Below are 13390 nucleotides of genomic sequence, written 5' to 3'. Positions count from 1 at the left end.
ACAAACATTCCTCTGCACGTGGAATTAAATCATGCATAATTTACCAGGCCCTACTTCAGAGAGAGACGGCAAGGTTTTGAGTACCGCCACAGACGCCACTGGTGATTTATGGGGGTTATAATTCTGATTGCGCTGGGTTCTTATTCCTGGAGCTGCACACAGCTACAGAGAGGCGGCCTCACGTTGTGTTCTTACATTGTAAAACTGTCATAAGCCTCTTAAAATACTCAGCTGCTAATCCTATTTCATTCAGGTCTCTCTGGGGTGCTCTCTTAAGGTGTGAGCAGTGACTGCTGCCATGTCTCTCTATGAGAGGTAATACAAAAGAAAATCTGTACTCTAATAATTTTCAATGTTAGGGTGAATATCTTAAGTAATGGTGAAAGAAACCTGAAACACACTAAGGTCACAGTAAAAGCACAGGTGCAATTGCCTCTGTGTTTACGACTTGAATACATATTCACCCAACCAGTCTGCCAGTGTGACTGATGCTATGATGACCCTATCTTTGCCTCGAGACTAAGGATCAGACAGAGATAAAGCACTCAGTATCCCTCCCTGCAGATATGACCTTTCATACAACCATTAGTCTTTGTGTAAGAGATTGTTTCAATCAACAGTAGTGTCATTCTATTCTAGAATTCCTTTAGATTCCACCTGTGTTGTGAGAAATCCTACATACGGTTCTATTGTCTGTATGTGATGCATGTGATCACTGGTGTAGTCTAGTGTTTTCTAGTGGGTATACTGTGATTTTTCCCTCCCAGCCTCATATCGTTCATTTCGGAACCCCATAAAAATACATCTGTGCTCCCTGTCTAACGTTATATATCTAACATTACATGTTATAAGGCTGATCTGTGCATGATAGTGCTGCTTTTTGACATATTTCATGTTGCATCTTCCCCCATCTTCCTTTCATGTTGATGGTATATGACGCTATAGTCAGTCCCAATGGTCCAAAAGTCAAGTGCTCCGTAACACAGACGGGGGGAATTTTATGAATGAAAGTGTGAAAGTTCTGTCACAAAACGCCGTTACGTATCCTCACACATGTTTAAGTGGGTATATGGAAATCCTTGGCCTGTCCTAGTGGGTATACGGCGTAGTCCTGCATATCCCGTAGACTATACCACTGCAAGGCCACATCAGATGCCAGATTATTATTATTATTGTTATTATTGTTTGTGCATCTGGTACCTCTGAAAGAGACAGGCAGCTGAAAGCTAATTGTCTTTCTCTTTCTTCTGTTTTTTGAACATGATTAGGACATAAACATGATTAGGACATAAACATGATTAGGACATAAACATGATTAGGACATAAACAGGCACATACACTTAGAGAACCTTTGCGGCCTTGTTGTCATGTCGCCTGTTGGACGCTTCATCATGTTCATATTACCCACAGTGCATTAGCTGGTTCATCATTGGTGAAATTCTGTACAACACATGTGACTTGTTTTTCATTAGTCATATTAGTGCCTTATATGCTCACATGATAAATTACTTTGCATTACATCATCAAAACTGCATGAAATAAAACAAAAAGTGAGTAAGGAGCGAGTGCACACGTTTCTATTAGGATTTTTCATAAACCTGGGGCCATTAGACTTTGAAATACAGTGTATGGGAAGGCACACACCCAAGAATGTAAATGAATTGGATGTGGAAATGTTGAGGTTGTGGGTTATTTGATTGATGACAGGTTGTTCGTCAGTGCCATTTAACTAGATCCTAAAACTGATGGAGAGGAAAAGGTCTGAGGAATGAGCTGTCTAGTGAACGCACGCTCCAACAGCTCCAGAGCTTTTAAAGGGGTCGTGTCCGGACAAAACGGCCCTATAGTCTCTGCCTGCAAAGATAAGAGCGCTTCACTGAGTGAATTGTTAAAAGGTTTTAGGACTGCACACACACACAAACACCAAATAATACCTGAGGATCGTCAACTGATTGGGTGCAATATTCAGAAATGAAAAAGTAATAACCTCCCAAAGGACTCTATCACAATAAATTACAGATTCCAAGTTTGTCCGATTCTAGAGGTGAAATCATCACCCAGTATGACACAGGTAATGTACAAGCTACAGTATAACACAGGTAATGTAGCCTACAAGGTACTGAAACAAGCTGTGCACCACAAGAGGAATAATAAGCCCCAGGATATGTTTTGTGTAGATTGTGCACTCCTCAAAGTCATCCTTGTTTTGCACATAAGTCTGCACTTTTTCTGTACAATGGCAGCCGGCCACGGCAGCCTTTCATAATTCAGTGGTTCAGCACATTGTTAAATATCGCAGCTGAAAAGGTCATCCAAATGAATGCCGTGTAATGGATGACCATATGATAAATATAACCGGGCTCTGTCTGTCCTCGCTTACTAAAAGGTCAACGGTAACATATTTCAACATGCATTTTAACGAGAAGAAAGCGAGTAGCGAGTAGGGGTCGGAGTGATAAGCAAAGTCCTGGAGGGTGACTTTGAGATCTCTCCCAAGTGAGGTAATCACAGCCTGCATTTGTTAAGTAATCACAGCCTGTATGCAGCACAATGTCTTTGCTTTAAAACCAAGCCCAAATGAAGTCACTGTTTATCATCCATACCACCCAACATGGATTTTTGTTGATGTGTTGGCCTCCCAGTTCATGACAGTCCAGACTTGGGGCGGCTGTGTCTCAGGAGGTAGAGCCGGCGTCTAATGATCACAAGGTCGGCAGATCGGCGGTTCAAGCCCCGGCTGGCCACATGTCGAAGTGACCTTGGGCAAGACACTGAACCCCAAATTGCTCCCAGTGAGCGGGCCGGCGCCTTGCATGGCAGCTTGCCGCCATTGGTGTGTGAATGTGTGAATGAGAGGCCATTGTAAAGCGCTTTGGATAAAGGCGCTATACTGTATAAGTGCAGTCCATTTAAACATGCATTGCAGAGATCATGCATTTAGACATGCATTCCCAGATCAATTGCCACGTTCCTGTGTAGTGTGGGTGTTGGGTGTGACAGGTCTGAGCATGCTCTAAGACATGATCCAGGCATCTCTCCAGGAATCCAGAGGCATTGATATACAAATTATGTCCTATGGATGATCCTAAAATCATAGCAGACATAAGATGAAAAGGTTGTTGTTATGTAATAGAAAAGATTAATGGAAATTGCATCTCAGGCTGGCTGATGGCCGTCTTTCTACAAGTGATGTAATCCAATTTGCACAGGGATGACAAAGAAATTGGGCAGCATGACCATTACAAACTGTGCATTCTCTAGTCTAGGGAAAGATCCTCTACTTCCTGGTTATGAGGACATGAAACCATGCCATCTGCTGATTAGATGTAGTATTACGAATTTGATTTGATAGCATTTCAATTGAGGTTCGTTAGCCTATCATTTCAATTGATCTCAATCTGTCACTCGAAATCACAATTGTTGTTTTCACCTATTGTACTTGTGTTGCGAAATTGTGTGTTTTTAAATTGAAATAGTTGTTTTAAATTGTTTTAAACTGTGGCTTACCTATTGTAAAGCACTTTGATGTAAAGTGCTATACAAATAAAGTTATTATTATTATTATTATTATTATTATTATTATTATAGATTGGATTTTACTTCTGTATTGTATGTTATGTATATTTAACCTTTTTACTGTTTTGTATGTTATTCATATAGCATAACGTAAAAAATAATAATTCATATAGCACTTTGATGTAAAGTGCTATACAAATAAAGTTATTATTATTATTATTATTATTATTATTATAGATTGGATTTTACTTTTGTATTGTATGCATATTGAACCGTTTACTGTTTTGTATGTTATTCATATAGCATAACGTAAAAAAAAAATCCTTTGATGGTTTAAAATCAAGATTTAATCAAGTCAGATCAAGTCGCGCGGTATGATCACAGATGCTCTGGCGCGTCATCATGACAGGATGATTTCAACAGCCGCCGCGCTGCATGCCGGGATAGATCACCGTGTTGACACAAAATGGTCGTAGTGTTATTGTGTGACCTGGCAGTTTAAACAAAAACTAAACTTCTGTCGTATTATTTGACACATGGTCATATTCATTCCGAAGAGTGGATATTCCGGCAGAAAGTGGTGCTACAGCCAGACGTCTCTCTCTAAAACTACTACTAACGGTTAGAATAACAGCCTAACACACACACACACACACACACACACACACACACACACACACACACACACACAGACACCTATCACTTAACTCAGAATATCAAAGGGTAAATAAATCATAAGATTGTCAAGGTAACACACAATTGCAGTCAACTAACCAGGTATTTGATCTGGTTATGTTTTCAAAAGCGGGTCTGTTGTAATGTGTACTGTTGTGAGTTTGACAGGTCTAGTCGTGACGTTAGAATTATAAGGTTCTATCTCCATTTTTGGTCAAAACTGAGTTTTTTTACATAATCTGATCCATTAGGTGTTTATTAATGCCTGTGTGGTGTTATTTTTAAAATGTTGACATTTCTGAGTTAGTAATTCATAAAATAGCTGGAAGCTGCTATGCCCTTGCTTTGCTTTGCTGTGTGTTGACAGTGCTGCCAGACACGTGCTCTGTAAACAAGTTAGCTGGCAACATTGTTGCAACATACTTGCAGTTATTATTAATAACTGCAAGTATGTTGCAACAATGTTGCCAGCAACTTGTTAAGCAAGAGAAAAGGTAGCCAGCTAACTGGTGAAATGTGAAATGTGACATTAACCCTAGGAGTACGACAGCTAGCTGTTGACGTTGGGAGTGCTGCTGTCACTGTCACTGGGCTAACAACATGTACATGATGACGCACTGATAGTTGTTATTGCAGAGTCAGGGTGCTGGGAGGTCATGTTTGTATGTCAGATTTGTCTCAGATCCCTCAGTAGCTCCTGGCTTGTGTTTACCTAACATATACACAATCTGATTGATACTTTTTGATATTCTAATATTAATTGTTCAGATGTTCATTTGAGTTAAACCTACTTTTTATGATTCCAGAAGATCCACAAATTAGGCATATCACCGGAGACACTGAACCAAGCCGAATGTAAGTAACAATGTTTAGATCTGTGTAACTGCATGTTCTTGTTTAGCTACTATTCCTGTTGTTTTTGGACTGGAAACATTACAGCTTTATCTTAGCATGGATTACATGGCAAGGAGGGGGCAGAACATATGTATAAAGTTTGCTCTGAATGCATGCAGTGTTGTCGTCCTGTATCTATATATTTTTTAAAAATGCATTTAGCAGAATTTTTGCATCACATTTTTGTTTTGGACTGCTTTGTTGTCTTACATGGATGACAATGAAAGATTTCAGATACTGTGGTAGTTCAACAGTGACAGTTTCTGTTGTATGTTGTATGTTGCTGTAGGGAGTGTAAACCTCCCTTTCAGAAGCCTTAAAGTATTAAACCTTCTCACTTCCTGTTTGAATGTTCTGCACAGGAAGAGAGCGGCTGCAAAGCATCTAATCGAGCGCTACTTTCACCAGTTAACTGACGGCTGCGGAAATGAAGCCTGCGCGAATGAGTTTTGTGCATCATGTCTTGATTTTCGACCCGTGGATAACAATACGGCCGCCGTCAGAGCCCTCGAGCTTTATAAGATTAACGCCAAACTCTGTGATCCTCCTCACCCCTCCAAGAAAGGACTCAGCGCTGCACAGCCAGACAACAGTGCCAACGACGGGATCCACCGTAACATAATGAGCAGCAGCAGGGAGGAGATGGACAATGACGACTTGTTCCCTGCCAGGGAAGACTTCAAAGGTAATCTACATTTTTCCATCTAAATGATCCCTGTGATTTCCCTCTTTCGTGACGTTAGAATTATAAGGTTCTATCTCCATTTTTGGTAAAAAAAAGTTTTTTTTACATATTCTGATCCATTAGGTGTTTATTAATGCCTGTGTGGTGTTGTTTTTAAAATGTTGAAATTCTTGAGTTAGTAATTCATAAAATACAATGGTTCCATCTATGTAATCTTTCTGCAGATGTTCATTACCTGACAGAGGAGACGATGTATGAGATCGTGAGTGCCTGCGAGGCGCAGGGCGACTACTCGGCTCTGATCCGTGTCATTGGCCGGATCTTCTCCAACGCAGAAGCCCTGGTCAAGAGCTTCCGGAAGCTTCCGCAACACACCAAGGAGGAGCTCCGGTCCCACCATAAGGACGAGGACAAGGATGAGGATGAGAAAGAGAAGACCAACGCTATGGACGAGGACCTGGGGGCCTCTGCCTCCGTGACAGGAGCGACCGCATCACAGGAGGAAAGCGACGCTCCAAAGTCGAGCCCCGTCGAAGTATCTGTGGACATCGATGCTGTGAGAAGAGTGTACGATAGACTGCTGCCCAACGAGCAGATCGAGGCAGCCTTTCTCAACGCGTTGGTATACCTGACACCGAATCTGGAGTTGGACCTGACCTACCTTGACGTGTACGACACAAACCCCGATTATTTAAACATCTTCATCATAGTGATGGAGAACGGCAACCTCCACAGCCCCGAGTACCTTGAGATGGCGATGCCCGTCTTCTGCAAGGCCATGAGCAAACTACCTCTGCCCGCACTCGCCAAGCTGACGCGGTTGTGGTCCCAGTACAGCGTGGCGCAGATCCGCCGCATGATGGAGACCTTCCAGCAGCTCATCACCTACACGGTGGTCAGTAACGACTACAGCAGCGAGAACCTCGTCAACGACGACGAGACCGTGGTGGCCGCCACCAAGTGCTTGAAGCTGGTCTTCTATGCAAACGTCCTGGGAGGGGACCTGGACACAGACCACAACGAGGAGCAGGACGAGGAGCCAGAGTCCAGCGAGCTGACACTGCAGGAACTACTGGGAGAGGAGCAGACCCACAGGAAGGGCCCCCGGATCGACCTTCTAGAGAAAGAGCTGGGGGTCCGCACCTTGGACTGCAGACGGCCCCTCATCCCCTTCGAGGAGTTTGTCAACGAGCCGCTGAACGACGTGCTGGAGATGGACAAGGACTTCACCTTCTTCAAGGTGGACTCGGAGAGCAAGTTCTCCTTCCAGAGCTGTCCCTTCATCCTCAACGCCGTCACCAAGAACCAAGGTCTGTACTACGACAACAGGATCAGGATGTACAGCGAACGGCGTATCACGGCGCTCTACAGCATGGTGCAGGGCCAGCAGCACAACCCCTACCTCAGGCTCAAAGTGCGCAGAGATCACATCATCGATGACGCACTTGTCAGAGTAAGTCATAGAACTACACAGTGCTATTCAGGGTTCGACAGTAACGCTTGCCCGGAGCAAGTAAAACATTCGCCGGGTTTGTTTGCGCGAGCCAGACAACGCTGCTAGATCCTGGATATTTTTTACCTGTGTGCAGGAAGAACAACAGAGGGCGCAGGCTCGCACAAACAAACCCGGCGAATGTTTTACTTGCTCCGGGCAAGCGTCACTGTCGAACCCTGCTATTGTGAATGAGAGGGGTTTTGTTATTTCATTACTCAGATGTGTTTCGCTGTTTCTCTGAACCTGTTCCTCTGAACCTGATCTCTGCTGCAGCTGGAGATGATCTCCATGGAGAACCCCTCGGACCTGAAGAAGCAGCTGTTTGTGGAGTTCGAGGGAGAGCAAGGAGTCGACGAGGGCGGCGTTTCAAAAGAGTTCTTCCAGATGGTTTTGGAAGAGATTTTCAATCCTGATATTGGTAAGGACATTCTTATACTCCCATACATACCTCCCAGGCTTGCATTTTCTTCTTCTTTTATTTGGTTAATTCAATCAATCAATCGTAATGAAACAATCCAAAACTCCTCATGGTGTTTCTGTTCTATGTGTAGGTAACATAGACACGGCTGTTCTAGTGTCAACTGTCACTTAGATCCAACTGTCACTTTCAAATTAACCTCAACATTCCTGTATGTACCCTGCCACCACAGGAATGTTCACGTATGATGACAACACCAAGCTGTTTTGGTTCAACTCGTCCTCGCTGGAGAACGAGGCCCAGTACACCCTCATCGGCATCGTCCTGGGACTGGCCATCTACAATAACTGCATCTTGGATGTCCATTTCCCCATGGTCGTCTACAGGAAACTCCTGGGCAAGAAAGGGACTTATCTGGACCTGGAAGACTCTCATCCGGTAGCGTGTCATTATATCAATATCAATAGATCTTTTGTGACGTTGTATTTTATAAGGAGGATCTAATTTTTTGGTCAAAATTGAGTTTTTTTACATAATCTGATCCATTAGGTGTTTATTAATGCCTGTGTGGTGTTATTGGTGTCATTTTTAAAATGTTGAAATCTTTTAGTTAGTAATTAATAAAATACAAAGGTTCCATCTCACAAAACATAATGGAATGTAAAAACTTTGACGCTCAATATCTCTGAACTACCCTAAACGGAGAACCTAGAACCTTATCATTCTAAGCTCACGCTTTATTGGTGTTAAAGTGGTATGTGGTATTTGATTTTAATTTACAAAGGAACCTAACATTTTGGATTTTGTACCCAACCTATTGCAGGTTCTCTACCAGAGTCTGAAGGAGCTCCTGGCCTATGAGGGCGACGTGGGCGAGGACATGATGCTCACGTTTCAGATATCACAGACAGATCTGTTTGGAGACCCGATGACATATGACTTGAAGGAAAATGGAGACCAAATACCTATTACTGACAAGAATAGAAAGGTGAATAAAAAATAAAACAACTGGAAACCAGGGATATTAAACCAGATATTGTGGCCCTGTAGTACGTTCATATTCTGCATTTTATTCCAGTTAAGCATTTTATGGTTTACATAACCTTTTGTATGCCCATTTAGCTAAATGTATATATTAGGTTGACATTGATATTAGGGACATCTATGTGGAATTTATCAGAGAATCCAACAGATCCATACAGTACCTATCCTTATACTGTAATTGTAACATTCTGCAGTTAGAGGAGAGTGAAGCACAGGTGGAGAGTTAGTTTGGCTGCATCTCAAAGCCTCCTACAGTATATGAGTCTGACATCAGTCAGATGGCATTCTGGGAGCTTATGAGACTGGTTCAGGTGTTCATGTTTTTTTTCCCCCACATACTCATTTGTTTTTGTTTTTATGCCTGTGTCAATATCAGGAGTTTGTAGCTATGTACTCTGAGTACATCCTCAACAAAAGCATGGAGAGGCAGTTCAACGCCTTCAAGAGAGGTTTCCACATGGTCACGAATGAGTCGCCATTGAAGTATTTGTTTCGGCCTGAGGAGGTTGAGCTGCTTATCTGCGGAAGCCGGGTGAGGAAACCTATCTCGAATAAAGTGTTTTTGTTATGTTTATGATGCCATACCCTCCTATGCAGTACCCTAACTATCTCCTGTGTTCTATGATGCCATACCCTCCTATGCAGTACCCTAACTATCTCCTGTGTTCTAAAGCCCAATGCACACAGCGTGCGATTTTGTCGCACCGCGAATTCGATTCCATTGTTTTGAATGAGACAATGCACATGGCGTGCGATGCGATTTTATCGCACGGCAACATTCGATTCTCCATTCACACCCACTCACTTCAGTGGTGTGAATTGAGAATCGAATGTTGTCGTGCGACAAAATCGCACGCCGTGTGCATTGGCCTTAACTATCTCCTGTGTTCTAACTTCACAGAATCTAACTAACTATCTCCTGTGTTCTAACTAGACAGAATCTAACTAACGATCTCCTGTGTTCTAACTTCACAGAATCTAACTAACTATCTCCTGTGTTCTAACTCCACAGAATCTAACTAACTATCTCCTGTGTTCTAACTTCACAGAATCTAACTAACTATCTCTATCTGTGTTCTAACTCCACAGAATCTAACTAACTATCTCTATCTGTGTTCTAACTCCACAGAATCTTGATTTTGAAGCACTTGAAGAAACAACAGAGTATGACGGAGGCTACAGCAAAGACTGTCAAGTTATCAAGTACGTAAATCACATTATTATACATTATCCATTAGAATCAATACATTATCCATTAGAATCAATACATTATCCATTAGAATCAATACATTATCCATCAGAATTTATGTTTTTCAGAACAGACTATATAATAATAATAATAATAATAATAATAATAATAATAATAATAATAACTTTATTTGTATAGCGCTTTACGTCAAAGTGCTTCACAGTAGGTAAGCAACAATTTAAAACAGTTAAAACAACTATTCCAGTTTAAAACACACATAATTACACAACACAAATACACAAGCTATGACATATAGACAACAGAAAACAGGTGGGTCTTCAACTTGGTTTTGAACACTTCCACTGAGCACTGAGCCTGTCTGATGTCCAATGGAAGAAGGTTCCAGAGAGTTGGTGCACGGAAAGAAAACGCCCGCTCACCGATTGTCTTCTTCCTGACTCTGGGAACAGTCGACAGGGCAGAGCCTCAGAGCCTTGTGAGCGCAGAGCCCTTGAGGGGACATAATGGGTCCATAAGGTCCTTTAGATAGGTGCCATTTACAGCTTTGTATGCTAGTAACAACAACTTGAAGTCCGCTCTAACATGGACAGGGAGCCAATGAAGGGAAGCCAGTACTGGTGAAATATGGTCATATTTCTTTGACCCAGTCATATCTATTTTTCACATTCACACATGCTACTGTTCACATGCAAATGCTGCTACCCTGTATTATCATTTTTGCATAAAGACGCATGGAAAAATCTGCTCTGACTTTACGCTTTTGTCAGACCAAAATATATTTGAAACACGGCCATTTATTTTCTGTGCACAGAGACTTCTGGGAAACGGTACACACGTTTGGGGTGGAGCAGAAGAGACTATTCCTCCAGTTCACCACAGGCACAGACAGAGCTCCCGTAGGAGGACTTGGCAAACTGAAGATGATCATCGCCAAGAACGGCTCTGATACAGACAGGTAAACACCTCAGACCACTCTCCTCTGTCAGCGTGACATTCGGTTGTTAAGTCTGACGTCAAACGTGACGTTTAGAAATTTCCGGGTCCAAACCAGAAATTCCACGCACCAGAGTACCAGTGTACTAAAGCACCAGAGTACCAGTGTACTAAAGCACCAGAGTACCAGTGTACTAAAGCACCAGAGTACCAGTGTACTAAAGCACCAGAGTACCAGTGTACTAAAGCACCAGAGTACCAGTGTACTACAGCGGTAGAATGACAGTTCAATCATTTTTTAGACTTGGATCTATTCATACAACAAGGGACACAGCACTTTCCTGTTTTTCCCATATTTGTCAGCGTCTTTGAGCCTCGGAAAAGCGCTATATAAATATAATGAATTATTATTATTATTAAGGCATTTCGAAGAGAGCGCCTCAGCCAACTTTGGACCCGGAAACACGTCACGACTTAACAACCGAATAGAGTTAGACAGGTGTGTAACTGTTCTCTCCATCTCCTCCAGGTTACCCACTTCTCACACCTGCTTTAACGCACTGCTTCTCCCCGAATACTCCACTAAGGAGAAGCTGAAAGAGAGACTGCTCAAAGCCATCACTTATGCCAAAGGATTTGGGATGTTGTAAAGGAAAAAAAACACCCCCATGCTAAAAAGAGCCTCCTGACTGCAGTGGTTCCTTCATGTCCTTCATGAAGACGGAATATGACATTGTGAGATGAAACGGAAGAACGCCCAGTGACCCTGTGCCTGAACACTCCACTCAATCAGACACCTCCGTCACCCAGTTCACTTCTTCAGTGTCTCATATTCCTCGTGTGTGCTCAACAAACCCCTGTCCTTACTATTTAGGTTTTTTCAAAGAGTTTTAAGCAAGAAGCAGATTATTTACGTCTGATTGTTGTGAAACTGTGAAAGTGCACTTACTAAATATTCAGAATCCTTAGCTAGAGAGAATGGTATATAGCCCTACTGTATGCTGTCTGTTGAATTTTTTTCTTTGTTGATCCATAAGTCCTCTGTGTGTTTCTGTATTGCCAGCAGTGTTGTCGAAAGCACAGGACTGACGCTACACCAACCAGGAGTCTATGTTTCATGGTGCTGCTTTGCCTGTAACGCCACGTTGGCTCATTAATCTCCTAGGTTTGGCTGGTGTCCTGCATAGTACTTCAGAGCCAAGTCCCCTGTTTGTATTGATTAGCTTTTAATCTCTACATACGACAAAACATGTTTGTTTGTTTTGTGTGAAAATATTTTTATGCCACATTTAGACACACCACACATTGGACATGTCATCCTTGATAGTGTGTCTTGTTTTAACTCATTCACTCACAATTTCGGTCATAAACAACAATTGCTTTGCTTTGCTCCGTTATACGACATTATGATGTTGTACTTTGATCTTGTAGCTTCCTCAGTACATTGCGCAGTTTAATCTGACCCAGATACTGTGAGATATTGGTTTTCAGAAGCACATACATTCACTGTACGACTGACCTGATGAGCCAGCTTGAGGTGCTCAGAACAGCATGGTTGTGTCTCCATTCTTCATGTTGTTGTTTTTTGGTCTTGAGCGATTCTGGTTTTGTTTTATTGCTGAAGCTGCACACCTGAAAGCCTCCAAAACCTGCACAAAGACATGTGATGTACATTGGCCATAGCGATAGAAGGGAAATATTCAGTTGTTTACTGGTTTATTTGATCAAATTATTATATCTTGGGAGAGAAAGTAATGTGGATAGATAAAGTATTGATAAACTTGCTGCAAAATAAAAGTGACTCAATTTTTAGTCGTCAAGTCATTGTTCTTCAAACAGTTCCTTTCCACCTGATTTTCCTCATTAACTCTAGAACAGCCGTGCCTTTTTTACCTACTAAAAGAGCCGCCCCTCTTTACAATGCTACGCTGCTATTTACACACAACGACCACTAGTTGGCCGCTTGCAAATTAGCCTACTTCGTACACAGAAAAACTGCAAAATAGCTTTATACTAGCTTATCCTGATGTGATTTTGAAAATGTAAGGATACTGGGTGGTAGAACGCACACATCTAGGAAAAGTCATGTTTGGCTTCAATTGTTCCATTTATTTTCCATTTTCTGATGTTTCTGACAGTGGAAATGGGTAATTTGGAACATTGCAAGAGTTTTTTGTAGCCTTCTCCTTGATGGTGGAAGTGAACTTGATTCTGACATCCTCGGACAACTGTTTAGACTAGAGGAACCCATGGTTTTTAACAACAGCCACCGCAGTCAGATACTTTAGAAGGTTACTTACTCTATCCTTATACACAAATTTAAAAAATAAAAATAAATGTAAAAACAATTGAAAGGAAATCTGCATAACTTTTGTTGGGAAAACTCTACCTGTCTCCTGACCGGTATGGTACCGAACCGAATTGCAACGGAGATTTCGGTTGATCGTTTCGGTTCCTCTCTCGCCCCCTGGTGTCCGAAACGGACGTTACATGAAACCACACGTGACATCGCCTGTTAAA

At 42.1% G+C, this 13390-nt stretch overlaps 1 protein-coding gene across 1 annotated transcript; it reads left to right on the top strand.

The window, feature by feature from the left end:
- The first annotated feature begins 3998 nt into the window (after positions 1-3998).
- On the top strand, positions 3999-12661 carry ube3a (ubiquitin protein ligase E3A). The gene is made up of 11 exons (XM_080535846.1): positions 3999-4137; positions 4998-5046; positions 5448-5770; positions 5995-7223; positions 7539-7683; positions 7916-8121; positions 8507-8671; positions 9104-9259; positions 9857-9930; positions 10749-10892; positions 11400-12661. Exons 1-11 carry the CDS (start codon positions 4053-4055, stop codon positions 11518-11520), a joined length of 2697 nt encoding a protein of 898 aa, XP_080391972.1. The 5' UTR covers positions 3999-4052; the 3' UTR covers positions 11521-12661.
- The last annotated feature ends 729 nt before the right edge of the window (positions 12662-13390 follow it).

The sequence above is a fragment of the Nansenia antarctica genome, assembly GCF_963989245.1.
Source record: "Nansenia antarctica genome assembly, chromosome: 7".
In the NCBI taxonomy this organism is placed as follows: Eukaryota; Metazoa; Chordata; class Actinopteri; order Argentiniformes; family Microstomatidae; genus Nansenia; species Nansenia antarctica.
This window is presented reverse-complemented; position numbering and strand designations above follow the sequence as displayed.

Excerpts from the sequence above, each read along its gene's own strand:
- ube3a (XM_080535846.1), top strand. The coding sequence starts at position 4,053 with ATGGTCATATTCATTCCGAAGAGTGGATATTCCGGCAGAAAGTGGTGC. Across the intron at positions 5,047-5,447 it reads GACACTGAACCAAGCCGAAT|GAAGAGAGCGGCTGCAAAGC; the intron begins GTAAGTAACAAT and ends TGTTCTGCACAG. Across the intron at positions 7,224-7,538 it reads TCGATGACGCACTTGTCAGA|CTGGAGATGATCTCCATGGA; the intron begins GTAAGTCATAGA and ends TCTCTGCTGCAG.